The sequence below is a fragment of the Lonchura striata genome, chromosome 7 (assembly GCF_046129695.1).
Source record: "Lonchura striata isolate bLonStr1 chromosome 7, bLonStr1.mat, whole genome shotgun sequence".
In the NCBI taxonomy this organism is placed as follows: Eukaryota; Metazoa; Chordata; class Aves; order Passeriformes; family Estrildidae; genus Lonchura; species Lonchura striata.
This window is the reverse complement of record NC_134609.1, coordinates 15129589-15149470: the sequence shown is the minus strand read 5'-3', so window position 1 is coordinate 15149470 and position 19882 is coordinate 15129589. Positions and strand designations below refer to the sequence as shown.

General features: G+C 40.1%; 2 protein-coding genes across 2 annotated transcripts in view; one reads left to right on the top strand and one right to left on the bottom strand.

Annotated features, from left to right (window-relative positions):
- Positions 1 to 19882, bottom strand: part of WDFY4 (WDFY family member 4) — a 118266-nt gene that overhangs the window by 26309 nt on the left and 72075 nt on the right. The window contains exons 45-51 of the mRNA XM_031505246.1: positions 18899 to 19019; positions 16437 to 16522; positions 15022 to 15084; positions 2630 to 2672; positions 1729 to 1848; positions 1149 to 1266; positions 357 to 466 (exon numbers count right to left, since the gene is read on the bottom strand). Of these exons, the coding sequence (XP_031361106.1) occupies positions 357 to 466; positions 1149 to 1266; positions 1729 to 1848; positions 2630 to 2672; positions 15022 to 15084; positions 16437 to 16522; positions 18899 to 19019 (661 nt within the window). The remainder of the gene's footprint in view (positions 1 to 356; positions 467 to 1148; positions 1267 to 1728; positions 1849 to 2629; positions 2673 to 15021; positions 15085 to 16436; positions 16523 to 18898; positions 19020 to 19882) is intronic.
- On the top strand, positions 11700 to 12533 carry LRRC18 (leucine rich repeat containing 18). Its single transcript, XM_021539230.3, has one exon. The coding sequence runs from the start codon at positions 11715 to 11717 to the stop codon at positions 12531 to 12533; it is 819 nt and encodes a 272-aa protein (XP_021394905.1). The 5' UTR covers positions 11700 to 11714.

Below are 19882 nucleotides of genomic sequence, written 5' to 3'. Positions count from 1 at the left end.
GGCTGTACTTGGGCTTAGAAGGCCTGCCATCTTCTAGAATATCATACCAAGTCTCATCTGCCCCAAAGCCAGAAGCTTATGGTCAGACAGGCAATAAAACATTATCTATTTGTTTACATGCCTCAGCTCTCACAAAGCTAAATAATCCTTCTCCCTTGCATCAACCATGGTTCCCCTTAAGCTGCCTTCACTGAATTCAACATTCATGGCATGACTGTTGTCCCAAGTACGCCCCAAGTCCACACAGAGAGTATATCAAATGACAGAATAATTAATTCCCCTTCATTACATAGCCACAGTAATGCACTACATGGTTCATAACAAGGAGTAGGCAGGAAGTTATCTTGCCCCCTTACCTGCAGAGAACAGAAGGTCTGGGTAAATGGCTCCATTCGGACCAGGTAAGATGCCACTATAATTGCTGATGAGTAATGAGTACAGTAATGGCACTGGGCTGACAGATCTCCTGGAAATTGCACATAAATCAGATTCCAGTAAAAAAAAATCCACCATTTCAAGCCCACAGCACCCAGTTACCACAATACAACTAAACAGGGAACAGGTATTTTAAGCAGATGTGTTCAAAGACCTGTGAACTACAGTACACCTTGCACTGACTATGTACATTGAATGTGCACAGTTACTACTGAACTGTGTTCATTTTTTGCCTTCCATATTTCATTTTCTGAAGAATAAGGCCTTTAACTTTCCAGACTATCCCCTTCTCCAGTAGTGCCAAAAAAGGTCTTGATCTCTAGAGGTCAACAGCCTCAACATTCTGTTTTCTTTTCTTAAGGTAGCTGTTAGTTAACCTGCATGCAGCAGTCTTCTACATGTAGCTTAGCTAACAAATGAGACCAATGTGTGCAGTTTTGCTAACAGCAGAGTTTTTCCAGGGAACATTGCTTTTTGCTGCAGCTTTTTGTCCTCTCCAAGGGAAGAGAACAATGCAGCAGTACAAGGCACATAAGGGAGTACTTGCATTTCTTTCAGAGACGTTTCTCTTTGAATTGTCAGTCAGTTTGTATACAGCAGTGAGAGAGGTTCTCCCTGGCATGGTGTTTCCCTTATCCACAGCTCTGCAAAGTTTTTGGGTGTTCTGAGGGGACTCAAGCCTCTGTTGTCTATTAGTCTCCTAAAACACTCACCCTCACTTTTTTCCACTTCATTGAAGCGCTGGATGAACTTGTGTTTCCTCTCCACAGTCTGTGCTCCCATGGGCTTTGACAAGTCTCGAAATGTATGAGGATCAGTGAGGTTTAGAGTCTGAAAAGAAACCCAGCACAGATGCAGATTTTAAGATCTTAGACATAACTATCTCAGTGATGCCGGGAGGTGGCAAGGCTGTGCTGGAAGTTTCACTCATACAAGAAGGTCACAGGTTTACCCTCCTCTGGAACTTCACAAATAAAGGACCTGGCAGGTTGCTCTGAAGGCTTTTCTGTCCAAAACTCCTCTGTGTTCACAGAAACCTGTCCATGCCTACATGCTAAGCTGATGCAGCATGTCCTTAAGTAGGTCTGTATTAAACAGATGTTCATCCACAGAACATGATCCTCAGTATACTGACTTGAAGATAAAATTAATCTTATGCAATCAGTACAGTTCAAATCAACTACTTCAAATCTTAAACCCTTGGTCTAGAGCACTCTGCTTCAATGGCATCATTCACCAATCCTTGTGCAGTTGCTACCATAGAAAGCATGGAATTCTGCAGCCAGCACTGACCTCAGAGTGGTAGTCAGCAAGGACCCATGGAAACACAGGATACTGCATGTAGTCATTGTAGCTGCGGCCAGCCAGAGTGTTCAGGTACATGAGGTAATCAAAGTTGCTGATCTCCCTCTTCTGCAGGGAAAGGAAACAAGCATTAAAACATCCAGACTCTGCCCCTAAAAAACCATGCTAAGGCACTCTCACCAGCCTGTGGTTCGCAGGTCCACCAGGACAAGAATTATATAAATAGTGAAATCAATCATCCTTTGTCATTCAGATCAACACAATACTTCTTATATAACAATCCATTCCACAGAATTTGTCTTCATTCTGTCTCTTCTTCAGACAGGCCATTTGCATTTACCTATAATCATGCAGTGCATTTATACTGTATTTGCATAACGGAGCATTTTTTCTTGATTTAAAAATGAGCCAAATGCATGCAGTCTGGGTATTGGAAAACCCTGGATAACTGCCTATACAGAAAAGGCTGCACAAAGTGCTACATATAAGCAAGAAGGTATGGATTTCTTCATTTGTCTTGAGTCACCAAGATCACAGCTACAGAAAAGTAAACACGTCTTCCAGCTCAGCAAAACATCTGTGCATTGATTTAGCTGTATAAATGATCTGTGAACAGGCATTCAACTAGGTGGCTCTCTTTGGTCTCAATTTAAAAATGTGCATAAAATCACACAGTCTGCCAGACAGTAGCACCATATGTTTCATAGCAGGAGGAGCAAAAACTCTGCAGTAACCAGATGTAAATACTGTGCTCCTCTTGCCAACAACCTCACCTCCAGCAGGGAGAGAACAGCTTAGGCCTTGAGGTACGTATGTGTACACACACACACACACATATCTGTGTGGTGAAATTTTTTGCTTAATTATGTGCAGTCAAGATTTAGCTTACCTGCCACTTTTGGAGCATTGTCTTTTCCCCTCCTGAGTACCTCCTGTATGGAACAAACATTTGATTGAAACAGCCTACTTCAGAAAAATAAGAGAAAGTCAAAAATTAACCTCTGTGCTCCCTGTGCCCCCTGCTCCCAGAAATGAGAGAACACCAACACTAGAAGGCTGAAGTTTCATCATTAACCAAATAATTCCAAAATCAGAGTGTTGTTGATTAGGTTCTGAGCTAAGCCACACTGCTCAGTCTGTACTCCCAGTCTCATGCCATTGTGCAGCTACAGAGTGCTAATGACAGATACCATTAAACCTGTCTGCTTCTATCTGAAGCCTTATTCTCAAAAGCTCATGCTTTTCTGAAGCCTTCAGAAAACACTGACCTAAAACCAAAACTCTCTCAGTCTCCATATCAAAGGCCTTTGTTGATGAAAGCAAACATAGCTCTTAAAGAGGAGAATGTCATTTTAATACTTTTTAAAGTAATATACATATCTTTTCCACATTTTTGGTTCTCAAAATGGAACTTGATATTAAAACTTTAAATAAAAAACCCAGATCAACTAAAAGCAGGGGAATTCACTTGAAAATAAGAAAGAATCAAAGGTTCTGAGGAAACAAGAGTTTCATTTCAACTGCACTGAACCAGAATGTATGTAAGTATCTGAAGACCATGGACTTGCTCTTGTCAACATCTAGAGACAAAACTGAGACAAGTGACGACTGGATTATCATGGTTTAGCCCCAGCTAGTAAATGAGCCCAACACAGTCCATTACACACTGCCCCTGCATAGGGATGAAGGAATTGCAGGAGGAAAAGTGAGAAAACGTGTGGGTTAAGATAGTTTAACAGAAAGCGTAGGATGTGCACACAAGGAAAACAAAACAAGGAATTCACTCACTATTTCCCGTTGGCAGGCCAGTATCGAGCCATCTCCATGGCTCCATCACATGTAACCATGACTTATGAAAACAAACATCATCACTGGGAATGTCCCTGCCTCTTATTCCCCCAGGTTGGTATGCTGAGTGTGACACAGCTTGCTGTGGAACATGACTTTGGCCAGTGGGATCAGCTGTCCTGGCTGTGCTCCCTCCCAATGTTTTGTGTACCCCAATCTCCCCATGGTCCTGATGGTGCAGTTTTGAGACATAGAAAAGGCTTTGACCCTGTGTATGCACTGCTCAGCAATAAATAATTATCAACACTGCTTCCAGCACAAATCCAAATGCAATTTTCTTCTACAACATGGAAAATTTACTCTATACCAGCCAAAACCAGTACAGATTGAAGAAACTTTTCATCTGCCAAAGTAAATCGGCTTACTGATGTGATACAATACTGGTGGGTAAGAGAGGCTCTTCCCCTTAAAACAAATCCTAAGGCACCAGCTCAGAGTCAGGACATTTCACTTCATGAAGAGTAAGGAAATCAGTTCAGCATAGATTATAAAACTACTGCAGGAATAACTAGCTGCTATTTTTTACTCCTGTGCTCTGCATTGGATCACAATAGAAACCCACAAAGCAAGGCTTAAAGTAGCTTCAAAGATCTAAATAAAACACCAGAATGTTCTGTGATAATTACCATTTAATTGAATTTGCAGTAGTAATTTCTTGTCAACCACCTCTCATGCTTATGAATAATTTTACTGCTTATTAAATCCTGGACCATTTAATAGTGTACATAAAGGAAAAACACTATGGTTTACATGTTATTTTATTCTTTACTTAGAGAAAAGACTGTGTCTGAGAGAAGGGTTTTGAATGCATAAACATGAAAGCCAGGATGAATTTTAGCACATGGTCTACAATTCCTAAGCTTTGCTTTGGTCTCCTACTAAGCATATGAAACCTAATAATTATAGGCTATGTTTCTGGAAACCAGTACACACAAAGATGTAGAGTTCATGTCCAGTACAGAAAAATATGATCTTCACTCTTTGTCCAAAAAAAGAATAGAGTATACAATTTACAGTGTAAATTGGAAGAAAATCTATTGGCTAGAGTAGTTGTGCTGCACCTCAGTTTGAACAACACATGGCTAATCAGTGTGGGAACTCCAAAGGACAAAAGTCAACACTTACCTTTAAAATAAAGTCCTCTCGTTCTATATGTACATTTCACAGAGCACTGCCCCAGTGGCCTTTGTAAGGCCTCCAAGACATATTTGGAACTCAGAGAGGGTATCTTAAAGGGATGTAACAGGATCAGGATTCCTGGCATTATTTGAAGTGTGGTTGGATTAGGCTGTTTGTTACAGAGTGATCAAGTTAGGCTCTTCCCTTTCCACAGGGGCATATTTGCTCACTAAAACCATCCAGGTCTATTTTGGATTTCTGGTTGAGTTAGAGAGCAGGGGAGAGCATTATAAAATGCTTAACATGGGACTAAACTGGGCCAAGCTTGTGTGGATGTTATGTAAATATACATACGTTGATTTGTGGGTGCCATGACCTCCTAGTGAAACACTTGCTCTATTTGTCATAAGCTCTAAACAGCTAATAAGATGATATAAGCGTTAAAATAATTCTCTCTGCTGACTTTAGGAGCCACTACATAACTCAAAAGAGGTTGACAAGTTCACCATATCATGAAAATAAGCAAGGCTAAATATAGTCTCTCCCCTGTAAAAGCCATCCTTCTGGGTCTCAGAGGATGCTTCCTCTAATTCCCTGGAGATCTGAAATCGCCATTCTCCTCTGTTGACTCAGAGTCTCAAAACAAGAATTGCATTACAGGCAGCTAAAGCCTATTCCTACCTTCTCCTTGATAATAAATTAGCATTTTCCCAGCCAACACCTCTCTAGACAGCACAGCAAAAGCTCAGTGTAGATGAAGGTCAGCTACCCAACTGCAGTAAATGAATATAAAAATAAATAAATAATCAAAGGCTGGTATTTAAAAGAAACTGAAGTGCTTTGTAAATATCAATAGCTACAGCTCTAGAGGGAGTGAAATTATATGAACTCAAGAGAAGTACCTACAGATCTATCTATATCTTAATTTATAAGGTATTTGTAGGACACCAGCCATGGCAGAATGTAAACATGATGTGTACTAATGATGATCCACCTTTGGCTACTCTATACGTGATTTATTAATCCCTCTTCCATTAACATCAGACTATGATCTCACCCTTGTGATAGCTACTGTGCCATTTGCTAGAGATAGGTGGACCTCAACCCATTTGGAGATTCATTGTAGATGAGATAATCTCAAAGGATAAGATTTTGACCTCACTAAAATTAACGTGAAAATTCCAATAAATTTAATCAATTTCTAGATTTCTGCTTTAACTTTCTTTTTATTTTCCTTCCATCCTCCTGATTACAGTCTAAAAATCTGTGCCAAGGCTCTCATAAAACAACTTTTCTTTAAAAAGCTTTACAATTACCAAAGAAATACCAACTTTTCCTTGTGAAATAACATATCTCAAATTTAGAAGAGTGCTAGGTTAGATTACTTTATTCTAAAGGTACAGCGTCTTCCTTGTTTGACTGTACCACTCTACCTTCCAGTTATGCTTAATCTTTGCTAAAGAATTAAGATGTAATTCAAAATAAAAAATAAACACCATATTCAAGTAGGGTTCCTTGAAGCAGGGTGTCTTGAAAGGGGTAGGGCAGGGGGAGAAAGGAATCTCCCTCATTTATGTAACTCTGGTTGCACCATATGCATTCACAGTGCTTCAACCAAAGGGATAACATTTCCACTGTGGAGATGCTGCACTCAGGCACACTTCAGGTCATGAAGAAACACATCAAGTAAATTCAGTTAATTTGTTTAGGTGAGCAGAATGCAATCTCCAAACCTGGAGTCAGACAAGTACACTAACATAACCAGCTTTTCTTTATGCCAATAATATCTTGGTTGAATTATCAGCAAGAGAGGCCTTAATGTTGCAGCTCCTGTGAATAATACCTAAACAAACCATTCAGCTTATTCTCTTCCATGGTAGGATTTCTTTCAGATATTATTTTGAAACAATTGTGATCAGTTACTAAGAGCTTGAGCTTGGTAACCTCAGTCATAGGGACAAATTTCAATAAATTCACATGCTTCAGATGGAAATCATTATACCAAGTGCACTTTTGAAGAGTCACTGATAGATATTGTAAATAGATGTGACAGAGAGATACATATGAACAGATAAATTGCAGGTGATATACTCTCTGCTGCACCATTGAATGAGCCTTCCCTCCTGTGTCCACATCTACCCCATCTGGCATGTGGTAAGGATGGTACCACAAACATCCTGAGTTTTAACACACACAGACAAGTATATCTCACTCTGCTACAGCCAAGTAAAATGAAATAGTCAAATGACTAAAGTGGACAGTTAAGGCAATGTTAGAAGCTAACAGCATCTAATGAACTCCAGATGCTTTTTCTTTTGGCATAATTTGAAATACAACATTTCCGGGCACTGTATGCCATTCAGTTCTTCTCCCTCCAGCTTGGTCTTGCATTCTGGAACCAACCATTATGCTAATGATCTCCAAGGGTGTAGCACTCCTGTTGCTGGGTAACACAAGTTTCATAAACTGCAGAAATAACACTGAATAGCAGGACCCTGGTGTTGGGGAAACCCTTTAGCCACTCCTCACTGACATGCTCACACAAGCTTCTTGAAGAGCTGCCATTTTCCATCAAGGAAGTACCATGCAGAATTCACAGGACTGTTTCATCCTCATGGCTTTATTTACAGACTGAAAGACTAATTAATTATTCAAAGAAGAGCAGACAGAGGACAACTGCACAGTAAGAGCCCACACTACTGAGAAAAACCCAGCAGCTTGTGACATCTGCACCTCACCCTCGGGCCTTTCAAGCAACTTGGCCGGTAAGATCATATGCAGGGGCAGCCTGGCAGAATGGTTAAGATGAAACAATGTTTTTGCTTATTCTTGTTGGGCCTTGGTTTTGCAAGTGACTTTGAACTGTCTGATAGCATGGTGGCCTGGAAGTCATCCAGAAAATAAGAATTTTAAGAAAGGAAACTTTTCTCAAACTATTTACTCACCATGAAATTTAGTCTAAACCTGCCTATTTAAGACGGTGTTTAAGACAGTCAATGAATTAATCTCTTCCACAACAGATCATATCCAACAACGAGAAATGGTAACAGGCTTGTGAGCAGGGAAGTGAACTGTTTGGCTTCATGCAAAATCATTTGCTGTACAAATGCTGGTTTTAAGCTCTGCATTCAAGTATTTCACTACAGATGATAGCATCACCTACTCCATGAGTGAATTAGTACATGTCAATTCACAGCCTCCCTCTCACCAGAGAGGTGCAGGGAATGTAGAACTCTGCTGGGCTTGCTGCTCTGCAGCATTCAGAATTCCAAGAGGGAAGACAGAGGAAACTTCTTACAGAGTTGTTCAAGATGGGCTTAGATGGTCCTGTGCAGCTTTAGGTGCAGTGAACTGGGAAGAACCAACCCTAGAAGAAAATGATAGGCAGAACCACGGAGAAAGAGGTCCTGAAGCACCAAGCAGTGCTACAGGCAGAAGGCCAGTTCTGCACCCACCTGGGCCAGGAAAGGAAAAAGAGATGTTCAGGGTCCAAATAGGCAGTCTTCTAGGATCAGGTAATCCTTTTGGGGCAGGCTTAAGATACAGTGGGTCATGACTGACCCCTGTGCAAGTGCTTAAGTGTAGATAAGGGATAATCCTCAATCCTTCCTTGCCTCAGAGAGACACTGACAGTCTTAGTACCAATGCTCAGGTCTGTTCCATTCCTGCAGCTCCCAGCAGCACTGAGCACCACAGACAGCATAATATCCTTGACATACATTTTCTATTAATTTCTGTATCAGATTGATCTTTAATCTCTGGGCCTGTTAAACACTCCTAAAGCTCTGGACTTTCAAAAGCCTATCCAGGCCAAAGATTCTAACAAGTGTGGATAGAAAGGGAAAGTGTTTTCTAGTCAAGATCCATTTTAGTGAGATCTTATCAGAGAAATACAGCACACTACACCCAAAGAAAAGGCTTGCCAACAACTCGAGAGTGTGAGCTCGGCAGTGAGGTGCAGGTTTAGAGAAAACAGGTGGAAAGTCTCATTATCATTTCTTAGGTGGTAGGGCAGCAGCTGTACCCCTCCCTCTGCCATCCAGGAGATGCACTGTGAGCATAAGATTGAACAGGCATAATTAACTTTTAAGCAAGGAGGACTCCTGTGATTCCTGAATTTTTAATATCAGTGGCTACAGGACTGGGGCCCTCTTACACTGAACCAAAGACAATAAGACATGGCTAAGTAAGCTCCATTATCTCCAGCTACAGCCCTGTAAAACACTGATAAATTAGTTTACAAGCATGCAGAGGTAGGAGAGCTATTCATCCTCTTCAAGTTGTCAAGTACACTAAAATGTTTCTGCAGTCCTCTAGTACCAGTCCCTATTTTTGGAATTGCAAATAATATTTTTCTAAGTCTGAAATATGGCTCCAACTTTTAACCCAAATTAAATAGCATTTAGAGTGAGCACTCCTTAGGGACTTGATCAGTGCATCTGAGATGTTCACAGTTGGATGTAAAAAAAATCTGGCTAAAGTAGGCTATGGGAAGAAAATCTTTGGAACCTGCACATTATGCAGTGGATCATACAAAGAGATCTGTCCTGAGAAAAATCACACTGATCTGTTTGTTTGAACTTCTTAAAAACGTGAAAAAAACAGGTTCAAACTTTGTAGCAGCTTGGAAGGGGTTATTGACAGAGACACAAACGCAGCAGCTGAAGTGCAGCACTCAACCTTGTACGCCAGGCTCCCTCTAGTGCTGCCAGGCGCGCAGAGCGCAGGGGACCCGGCACCGGGAGCCACTCGCCCAACAGTGGCACAACTGAATGATTCTTTGCCTAGATGGTATTTTCTAAAATAGGAAAGTATTTTGGCTCAGTGATGCTCTCTTGGATTTTAAATAATAAATAATAGAAAAAGTTCATAGGAATTGAATATAATGTGGTTTTTTTAAGATTTAAACATGTTTTTAAAAAAACATTGTAAAAGAAATCTATAATTTTGAAATTAGGGGAAAAAAATTACATGTTTTTCCTTGAGGCTCCCATTCATTTTTCAAAGGCATACATGTTTGAGAAGCTTCATTATCAAAAAGCACCAAATGTATTGGACAACTTGTCCAACACAAAATTCAAACAAAGAAAAAATCGGACCCAAAGGTCACCTGGTTCATGTCAATTACAGGAAGAAGAAAGTCTCTTTCCATTCTACCAACACTTAGAAAGCTCCCCTATAGATCTTTTCTGTCACCCCACTTCTGTGGACTACAAAGGACTCAGGGTGTCCTGTATCAGCATTAGGGCCCTGGCATTCCTCACACTGCTCAACTTTATCTTTACAGAATTTCCAAGAAGAATATTGCATGAAATCCTTAAAATTAGTGAGCTGTGATCAGAAAATCTTGCTGTTTTGATCTCCAGAATTTTCTACTCACTCCTGGGCAAATTATTTACACTAACATCAACAAAGGTGGAAAGAGTACTTTGCTTCAGTTACCAGTCAGCATAGAACAGCATTGACACTGCCCCTTGGTAATATGGTTCTGTAAGTACTCAGGGGAGTGGCACACAGAAACATCTAACTAAACACGTGTTTAAATATTTTCATGTAAAATAGCAAAAAACCTATTTTGGAACTCACCCTCAGGGCAACACTGAATCCACCGCACTACTTCCAGTATTTTCTGAAGCATCTGCCTCATTACAGAGCTCTTGGGAGAGTAGGTGGTAGCTGGGTTAATGCTTTTGCATTATTTTGGGCTATGGCATGTAATTGAAAAGAAGCTGAAATGCCTTAGATGTAGCTTGAGCTTCCTCTTCATGTATTCACACATGATTAATGAGTAGCCCAAAAGCCTGAAGGGTTTGTAGTGAAGATTTTCTAATAGGGACATGTATTGTTGACAAATCTATATTTTGTCCTAAACAATCACTCATCAAAGCTGCAATTTGACTTTTCAAAATTAAATGCCAGAGCACCCACACCTGAGATTACTCAGCTATAACCTGTGCTCCTCCCTGAACTCTCACTGGGAGGGACACTGTCATCCATTTCCAGGGAGTCAGCCTGTTTCCTTTGCCACTAGCCATAATTAGCAACTATATTTGATGACCTTTGACTAGAAAGAGTTCACCAAACCTGCGAGTAAGTGGACTATACTCTTACAGGCCTCATTCCAGGAAGCATGTAGCACATGCTGAGCATCAGTACGAGTCAAAAGTCTGACTACTACACCTATAGGCATTTTTCTGAGGGCACCTTTGCAGTGGGAGATCCTCTATCCCACAGCATGAACAAAATAACAAGGTTAGGGTATCCAGAGGAGGAGACACTTAGCAAAGCCTGGTTTAACATGGCATTAAGCAGCACTGACATCAATCCCTGTTGCAGTTTGCCCTGTAGGTGATGTATGAATTGCCAGTCCTTCTGGCAAGTCTGGGAGCCCACTATGTTCCTGAGTCTTGGTCAAAACAAAATTCTTAATAATTTCCTTTAAACTTTGAATCTTTCAATAACATCCAGAGCCCAAATCTCAAGTTCATTACACAATAAATTTAACCAGCCTGTTAGCAAATGCCAAGCCTGTAAATATGGCAAATGTTGGTAGAATGAGATAATTTTGGATAGCTTATTTTAATGCAGTCTCTAAGGATTGTGTTGAGACCCACAGTATATTTTTCTTCAGTCCTCAACTGGCTGATGGATAATAACATATTTCATTCAGTTTCATTATATCCTAAGCTCAAATCAGTATTTAGGAATGAAAGACAGCAAATGTGTCCCACTTATAATTTCACCCTGTAATGTAACATAGATGTTACATTGCAATGAAATAACATTGTAAATTATTAGAATTTCACCTACTGAAAATACTTTGAGGAAGATTTTTCAGAGTTGCAGATTTTCAGTTGCCAAGTTCTGACCTCAAAAAAAAATAGCTTCAGAAAAGTCTAGCAGTAATTTTAACATGTAGCTGTGTGATTTATAGCCATGGCTTTTAGAAGCTTTATTGGAATTCTTCCATTTTATTCACAGGATCTAGTGTGTCTGTCAGCAGAGAGATGCCCAAGGGAAAAGGTCCACAAGGGAAAAGGATCACCTTGAAAGTGGCCAAAAATGCAGTCCGGGTACTTTTTAATGGAAGGCGCCGTCTTGAGTTAAGCAAAATGGGCATTGCCGTCTTCCCCAAGTGCCTTCTGGAGCTGGCTGATGTGGAGGAAATTGATTTGAGCAGAAACATGTTAAGAAAGATTCCAAACATCATTGAGAAGTTCCAGAATCTGATGTGGCTGGACCTGCATAGTAATCAGATTGATGAGCTGCCTGCAGAAATAGGCACGCTTCAGAACCTTACTTACCTGAATTTGTGCAACAACAAGTTGACCACAAAAGGTCTACCAGAAGAGTTGACCCGTCTCAAGAACCTGCGTACTCTCAACCTTGGCTTAAACTGTCTTGAGACTATTCCCACCACTCTTGGGGCCCTGAGGGAACTTATTGAACTAGGGCTCTTTGACAACTCCTTGACCATCATCCCGAAGAGTGTGAAAAAACTCCCCAAGCTTGAGAGGCTGAATGTAAAAAGAAACCCTTTACCAGAATTTGCAAAGGAAGACGAGCCAATTGACACCGTTAAACGCATAGAATCACTTTACTTAGTAGAAAAGAAAGATCTGTGCAATTCCTGCCTGCAGACGTGTCAGGGTGAGAGGGATGAGCTGCACAAGTTAGAGGATGTGACACCCGGCCCCTCAGATAAGCCAAGTTTCTCTTCACTCACTACACCCAATTCCACTGCAATTGATAACCAAGAAGAATGGAGAATGAAAGATGAAAATCTGGAAAATACACCAGGGCAGTCTACAGACGATGTTCCATGAAGTCCAACCCAAGCAAATAAAAAGTGGACTACCCTCCTCCTCTGTTTTCCTGGAGTTCTGCTTCTTTAAAGATCAGTTTCATTTTAGAAGCAGATGTCTGTGGTCTTTAGAATGAAAACCAGAACAAAACCAGACGTGTATTTGGAAAAGGCTGTTTACATCTGGGCCTGTCCTTACAACATGTTTGGACTTTTTGGGGTCTGTTGTGTGTGCAATGCCCAGTGAAAGGATCTTTTAAACAACAGGTTTTTCTAGTAAATCCATTCTGACCACTAAGCCTCAAGTATTATTTCTGCTCATTTTCATAGGGCAAGACACAGTTCAGCTAGTCTCAGTAAATACCATTTAGTGGAAGAGGAAAAGACCTGGGAACCTTCTGCTGCTGGTGGCTGCCACCAAGCTCTCAAAGTCTCAAACAGGCACTGCCAGTGTAGGAACTGCGAGCCTGTTCCAGTTCAGCAGAGGCAGTAAACACAAGCGTTATGCTCAGGAGGAGCTAAGCAGTACAAACACAACACTTAGATATAGACAACCAGTGATCCTGGCTGCCATGAAGGGGCCAGATTCTGCAAGTTCTTTGGGATTTTGAGTGCTATACCTAGATGCAATTTTCCAAGATGTACAACACAGTCAGCACAACTGCCCACACTCATAGCGTTTTGCCAGCCTCTGAATCTCTCTCCAAGGAGGATGTAGAAGGGGTAGGAAAAATATATATCTAAGAGTCCCAGGTTTATCACTTAAGCAGTGACTAAAGTGGTTAAGAGAAGAGTCACTGTTTTCCATGATCCAAGAGTAAGCTTCTGAATTGACAAAGTCAGGTCTAGTATCCCCACAGCACTTTTAGCTTTCTGTCGACATGTACAAATGCACATGTACACCTGAGCACACACATTCATTTGCTGAAATCACATCCTTAGGGCAGAGAGTGCTGACATCCTGCAAACAGCAATACACAGGGACAAGCAATGAGCAGATTATAAAAGCACTCAGGCATGACATGAGAAGGGCTGGCAGTGGCCATAATAACCTATGGTGACAGCAAACATTTAAGCTTATTTGAATGAAGAATAAAGTGCCAGGAGCACTTTATTTTTAAATGACTACAGTAGAGCCTGGGAGTCAGAGCTCCTGTTTATTTCCCATGGACTAGGTGGAAAAACTGATAAGGGGCTTCCTAGAAATTCTATTACCTCGATGTCATATGATGCATCCAGCTAGTAATTCTTTCTGTGATTCAACTGTGCAATTATTAATAGTGTGTCTTGGCAAAGAATTTAATCTGGCCTGCCTCCTTGTCTCAGGTATGGCAGGAAAAGCTGGAAAGATGTGGAAGTTGGCCATTGTCCCCCTAGATGGGGAAGGAGCCTCAAGTGCTGTTTTTGAAATTTTCTAAATCTGAAACAGCTCCACAATTCAAACAAGGGAAGAGTAAACTCATAAAGTCCTCAGTCCATTAGTTCTGACTGGTAAAGGGAAGCACACCTACTGAGGTAATTTTCTCTAACTTTCCACTTTTAACACAACTTTTCTGGCTTCAATACTTAGGCAGTGATTAAAATAAATGTTACATTTATTTTATTTCAGTTCATGCTCTAACATGGTCCAGCCAAAGCTATGCCAAAGATCCTTTACATCCTCAGAGTAAATAAGTTGTGTAGGGGCTTCTCTCAGCCAGTGGAGAAAGGATAGGCTACTTACTGGGATTCAGGATAGGCTACTTTAGACCTAGGCATGCAGCCTGTCTCAAGTTCTGAGATTAACTGTGAGTCAAGTGTTTCTTCCAATAACTCCCAGACCAGTTAATGCCCAAATTTCTTGAAGCTCTAATGCATCTTGTCTCAAGACATTCCCACCTTTTGAGGTCCCAAATCAGGGAGTTGGGGCAATGTGCACCTCAGGTCTCAACCCAATTCCAGCCTCAGAAAATCATTTCAGAGGACACCAATTAGGCACTTAGGCTTGTGCTCCCCAGATACCTAAATTGAGAAAAGTTACTCTAAGTCATGGAATGCATGAAACATTCTCTCAAGCACCTCCCACTAGGAGAAAATTTTTTTCCTGCAACAGTAAATCTGAGGGACAAGCTAAAATATCCACTGTGGATCTAATACAATGTGCCAAAACATCCATACGTACATCACTCTCTGCCCTGAGCACACAATGAAGAGGTCATTATGCAAAAGCATTGTGGATCAGCTCTGTCCTCACCTCACTGTCTCTTCCCACAGTAACGATTTGTGTAGAGTTTACCAATAAAGTGATATGAATGAGAAAATAATTATTGATCATCTCTGCACAGTCAGCTTTTTGACACTCATCTTCATAGTGTGATGAAGTATGCTAGAATGCTTTTTGAAGTTCTGGCAACACCTTTGTCTCTTTAAAAGGAAGGATACAAATAGGTATGTTTCTATATGCTTTTTAAAGGTGCAATTTATTCACATAATTGCATTATTACAGTTATCCAATGTTTTCTATGTTTTACCTTATATTTAGGGATTCTTCTGTTATCCCCTTCGACTTCAAAGCAGGTTGGAAAGAACAAAATCTATAGGAAATATGAAAGGGCACATTATAGTTAGGCAAATGGTTATTAAGACACGTTACATACCTATATAACTGCTTCGTCCTCACAACTTTTTCCAGGAAGCCACAGCATTGTCCTGATTCCCTAACCTAGGACAAAGCTATAAGACAACAGGCAAAAGCATAGATCTAATATTAAGGACTTGCTATGGGCTGGATAAAAGCAGTTTCTTTCCCCAACAGGACTTTGAATTTACATACAGGGCTATGGATTTTTTTAGTTTAAGGTGCTATTAAAGTCAGAGAATAAGAAGCCACTCAGAAATTTATATAGCAAAAATGGCAGAAATACCATTATCTGAGCCATTCATATTTACATTTGCTGTGCTGTGATATCAGACAAATGATACCCTTGAAATATACAGTTTTGGTGACCTTTAGCTGAGGATCAAAACCTTGTCTTGAACTGCCTTTGAGAGATTCTTGCAAGAGATACTTGTCAGAACTCAAAGAGAGCAAAGTTAAGGGCTGGCTCTGGGGCAGATCCTGGTGATTGTAAGTAGCCTCACTATGCAGCCTGTTTGAAAAGGAAGAACAGATCTGCACTGACTTTTTTATGCAATACTGCAATAGGGATTGTTCAGACATTTCAGGAGCAGAAGGAATTCCTATGATTCTTTAGAAATTAACAGTACCAATGCTCAGTTCAGGCTGCAGAATTTAGTACAGGAAGCACTAGTGCTGGAGTGAATTTTCCTGTGTAGAGGCCAGTGAATGCAATCCTGATCTAATGGCCAGAACGGCAGTAGACAACAACATGCAAGAAAACAAAGTGCAAATTAATCGCTTCATAGTCTTACATTCAAGTTCCATTAAACAAGACAAGCACATAAGGAGAATTTTTTTAAAATGCCATTATTAAAAGTTAACTCTACAAAAATAAAGTCAGAGAAACAAAAACATATTATTCCTAAAGAATCTAGTGATACTATGAGGGTTGGAAGAAAGCAGAAACTTTCTTTCATCCAATACTGTGCAGTAAGGTGGAGGTGGCTCTCATCTCAGTGGGAGGAAGGAAAACAGCTACAGTCAAAATTTCCTGGGATGAAGGGACACACAACACCAGTGGGTACCAGAAAAGTCCTGCACATTAGATCCCTTGATAAGTCAATGGCTGTGTAATGCTCCAAAGAGCCCACAGGTCAGCAAAATTAAAATTTTATAGCTAAAGTGTAACCCATTAAAACTCAAGGAAAAAATGGAAAACAAGGCTCCTGTAGCAACACAACACAGATACCTGACATGAGGATAAATAAGAGTGGTATACCAAGCATCACCAGGAGCATTCCCACATTATTGTGAGCTAGTCATTACCTTTTAAATATCTTATTTCGGTCACTGTCATGGAAGACCAGAAATCTAGAGTAACCATTTTTGAAGAATATTTCCAAGGCGATCTCCTGGAAAGGTAAATAATTTACAGTGTGAGGAGCTGCGGAGCAAAGCCTAGTGCTGCAAAGTGTTCATCATGGCCTGTCCAATTCTTCAGGGCTTTAAAAAAACAGACCTTGACTTTTTTTGACAAATGTGCAGAACTAAAGCAAAATATGTCCAACACTTAAGTTTCTTCAGCTGTAGGGTTGGTTCTACAAGGTGACTAACAGTTCAAATACTGCTTTGAAGTAAAACCAAACTCCAGATATTGGTTCCATCAATCACTTCTTCCTTTTGCTTCTGGAACATTTTTTATCATGAAATCTCAGTGTGATTAAGAAGAAAAGAGTAGCATTAAGTCCCAACTAGACGATAAAGATAACACAAAGAGGGAATTCTAAATAAGAGTTTCTTTTAGAAAGCAACCATACTGCTTGCTAAATTAAGACAGAGCTCAACAGAACTGCCAAATAGTTTCTCCCAACTAGAAGCACCAAAGGAGGAAGGGGAGTTTATGGCATTTTACACCAAAACTTTGAGGAACTGAAGTTGAAAGATAACTTCACTTCCTTTTTCCTGTCCCTGAAATGTCTCCATACTTTGTTTTGCTGGGCACTTGAATATAATCTTATTATTTACTTAGTGAGAGGTCCTTTTTTCCCCCAAAGTCATTCAAGTAAAACTATAAATAACATGTAGTGTCTGGGAACCCAGACATGAGTTTCAATCCAAATGTGGCAGGTGCAATACAAACCTAGAGAAACACTCTGATGGCAGATGGCCCATACATGATTCACAAATAAAATATAAAGCAGAAAGGTAATATGAGAGCAGCTATGACAATAAACAGCTTGCAGCATTTGCTCTGGAGCTCAGCTTTCCAAACCAGGTCTGCGCAAGTGTTGCCTTTACAGAATTGGGCCAGTGCTTTGCTCTGGGCTGGACTATGAGCATGGACAAGAGGAGACCAGCTGAGGCAGTGCCGCTGCCTAAACAGCAGAACTACCTGTCCTGCAGAGAAAGCACAAGGAATCAGCTTTCCTCTTTTTCCACAATATTTTTTCAAAGAAGTTTGTGGTATAGAGTCACAGCACAAGCCTGATACCTGAGTTTTCAGTTCATTAACTGAACAAAACAATCCTGGAACAACAACAAAAAGACCATGGAACGACAACAAAAAAACCCAAACCACAAAACCCCTCAAACCAAAAAGCTCAGCCTTTGCCGCAGTCCCACACAAAGACTGTTTCTACTCATCTACACTTTTCACTTTGGGCCACACCAAAAATTTCTATTTTGTATGGTTAAAAAAATCCATGCATACACAAATGTGAATATATGAGTAGCTGGAAGTCTTCTGCTGGCAGCTTAGATACTATCCCCAAACAGAAAATGTGACAGTTTTGCTCAGACTGATCACCAGTGATCTTAGTAGGCCTCATACAGTTAGTCAGAACATGAGTTACCATTCCTGTACGTGCTTGGTGAGTGACCTAACCACTGCTATTATATTGTATCCTGAAGCAAGTGGCACCTACGAAAATTGCCCAGTTTGCATACATAATTATATATAAAATAAAACAGGACTGACTCATGGATGAGTATCATACTACATGACATAAGTCAATTATCAGCTCCATTTTCTCTAGCTTCTGAATTTTCTAAATGATTATGTAATTCCCTGCTTAATCTCAACCTTCCAAAAATGGATTCAAAATAACAACTAACTAGTTACAGCTGCTTCAGAACTTCATATTTTGCTCAATTCTGTGAATTACTCCTTGGACTATACCAATATCCTCTAAAGCAACTACAGGCTCTGGTGTTGCAATAAGCTCTAGTTACAACTCTTCTGTGATTCTCCTCACAGGGTCACCTAAATTGAAAGGGTACCAAAGCCCCTGGTGATGAATAGTTCCTGGGTATTACAGCTACAGGCACAGAATCCTCTTCTTTGGCTTATGTTCTCTTATTGAACTACATGCACAGCTTGAAAGTTATTCCAAGACGCCCAGGATATGTGTGTTAGCAAACCATAGTACACTGATGCCATGACTACTGAAGTCTTTGGGAGGTGAATATTACTGGTAGTCAGCTGCTTCCATAAAAATAAAGAACAATTAACTTCAAGTCTAATTTTCAAAAACACTGTGTGAACAACACTTTTAGCCCAACAATTAATAAGCCAACCACTCCAGTCAGGGTGTTTAAACATTGTGGTGTGTATAGAAAGGAGTTTGTTTTAGCAAAGGCTAATGAAGCAGTGATGGGACCAAAACCATTTTGATATCAAGTGAAAAAATATCAGCAGTCTTAGTGAAAACTGAGCAAGTGGTTTTCAGTCACATGTCATTACTGCTGTTGCAGCTTTCCCTCAAATGACTGAGCATGTCAATTCCTACCTGCAGGAGAAAGCGCATCAGATGAATCTCTTTGATATCATGATATGAATAACGGACACACATCGGGTCTCCCACAGCATTATCTTTATGACATAAGTTGAAAATAAATGGATCACTAATTCTGGAGGAGAAAAATAAATTTAAAAATATAATTTGAAACAAAATAAAACCTGGAAAGCCCTCTTGAACATTCAAGTCCTCCCCTAAAGAAAAATAACAATACTAAGATATATCAAGATCAACTAGGACATATATAAACTGAAAGCAAAGCTAAATAAATAAAGCTAAACACTAAAGGTAGATTTTCTACTAGTTACCCAAATAAAGAGCCTGTGGAGGCTAAGGGTAGGTTTGGAGTTATTTTAGTATATGCAAGTGGGCAGGCAGCAATGTTTTGCACACACTGGAGAAACTTGTTGGGAGAACCTGAAAGCCCAAGTCAAGAGTAAGCATCATATGGACACACAGTTGCTGTAAACAGCAATTACTTGGAATGAATAATTAAGCAATTAATTATTATTTTAGTAGTATATATGTATTAGAATTGCAATCAACAGCCTAGCCCACAGAAAATCCCTTAGAAAAACAACCTAAGCTTTTATCAGATGCAGTCCAATCGATCCTTGAGTCACCTGATCAGATTGACTGATATTAGAGTTTGTAAGATTTGGATGCAGAGCAGACAGGGAGTAAAAATGCTGAGCTGCTCACTGTCCCACAGGGCATTGCACATGAGCACACAGTATGCACAAAGAGCTTGGTCTAACAGACTCGTTTGCAATATTGATCACTTTCAATAAATCATGAGTCAAGAGATGATAGCAATGTGCCAAATATTAATTACAATTTTGCCTTGGAGAAACAAACAAGAAACTTATGAGACAATGAAGCTAAAGGCTTCTGCCCTAACAGTTCCATATGAATAAAAGATGCAAGTTACTCAGAAAGAAACTTTAACAACATTATAACATAACTGAAAACCAG

What these genes read in the sequence shown, in the direction of transcription:
- LRRC18 (XM_021539230.3), top strand. Translation starts at nt 11,715, where the DNA reads ATGCCCAAGGGAAAAGGTCCACAAGGGAAAAGGATCACCTTGAAAGTG.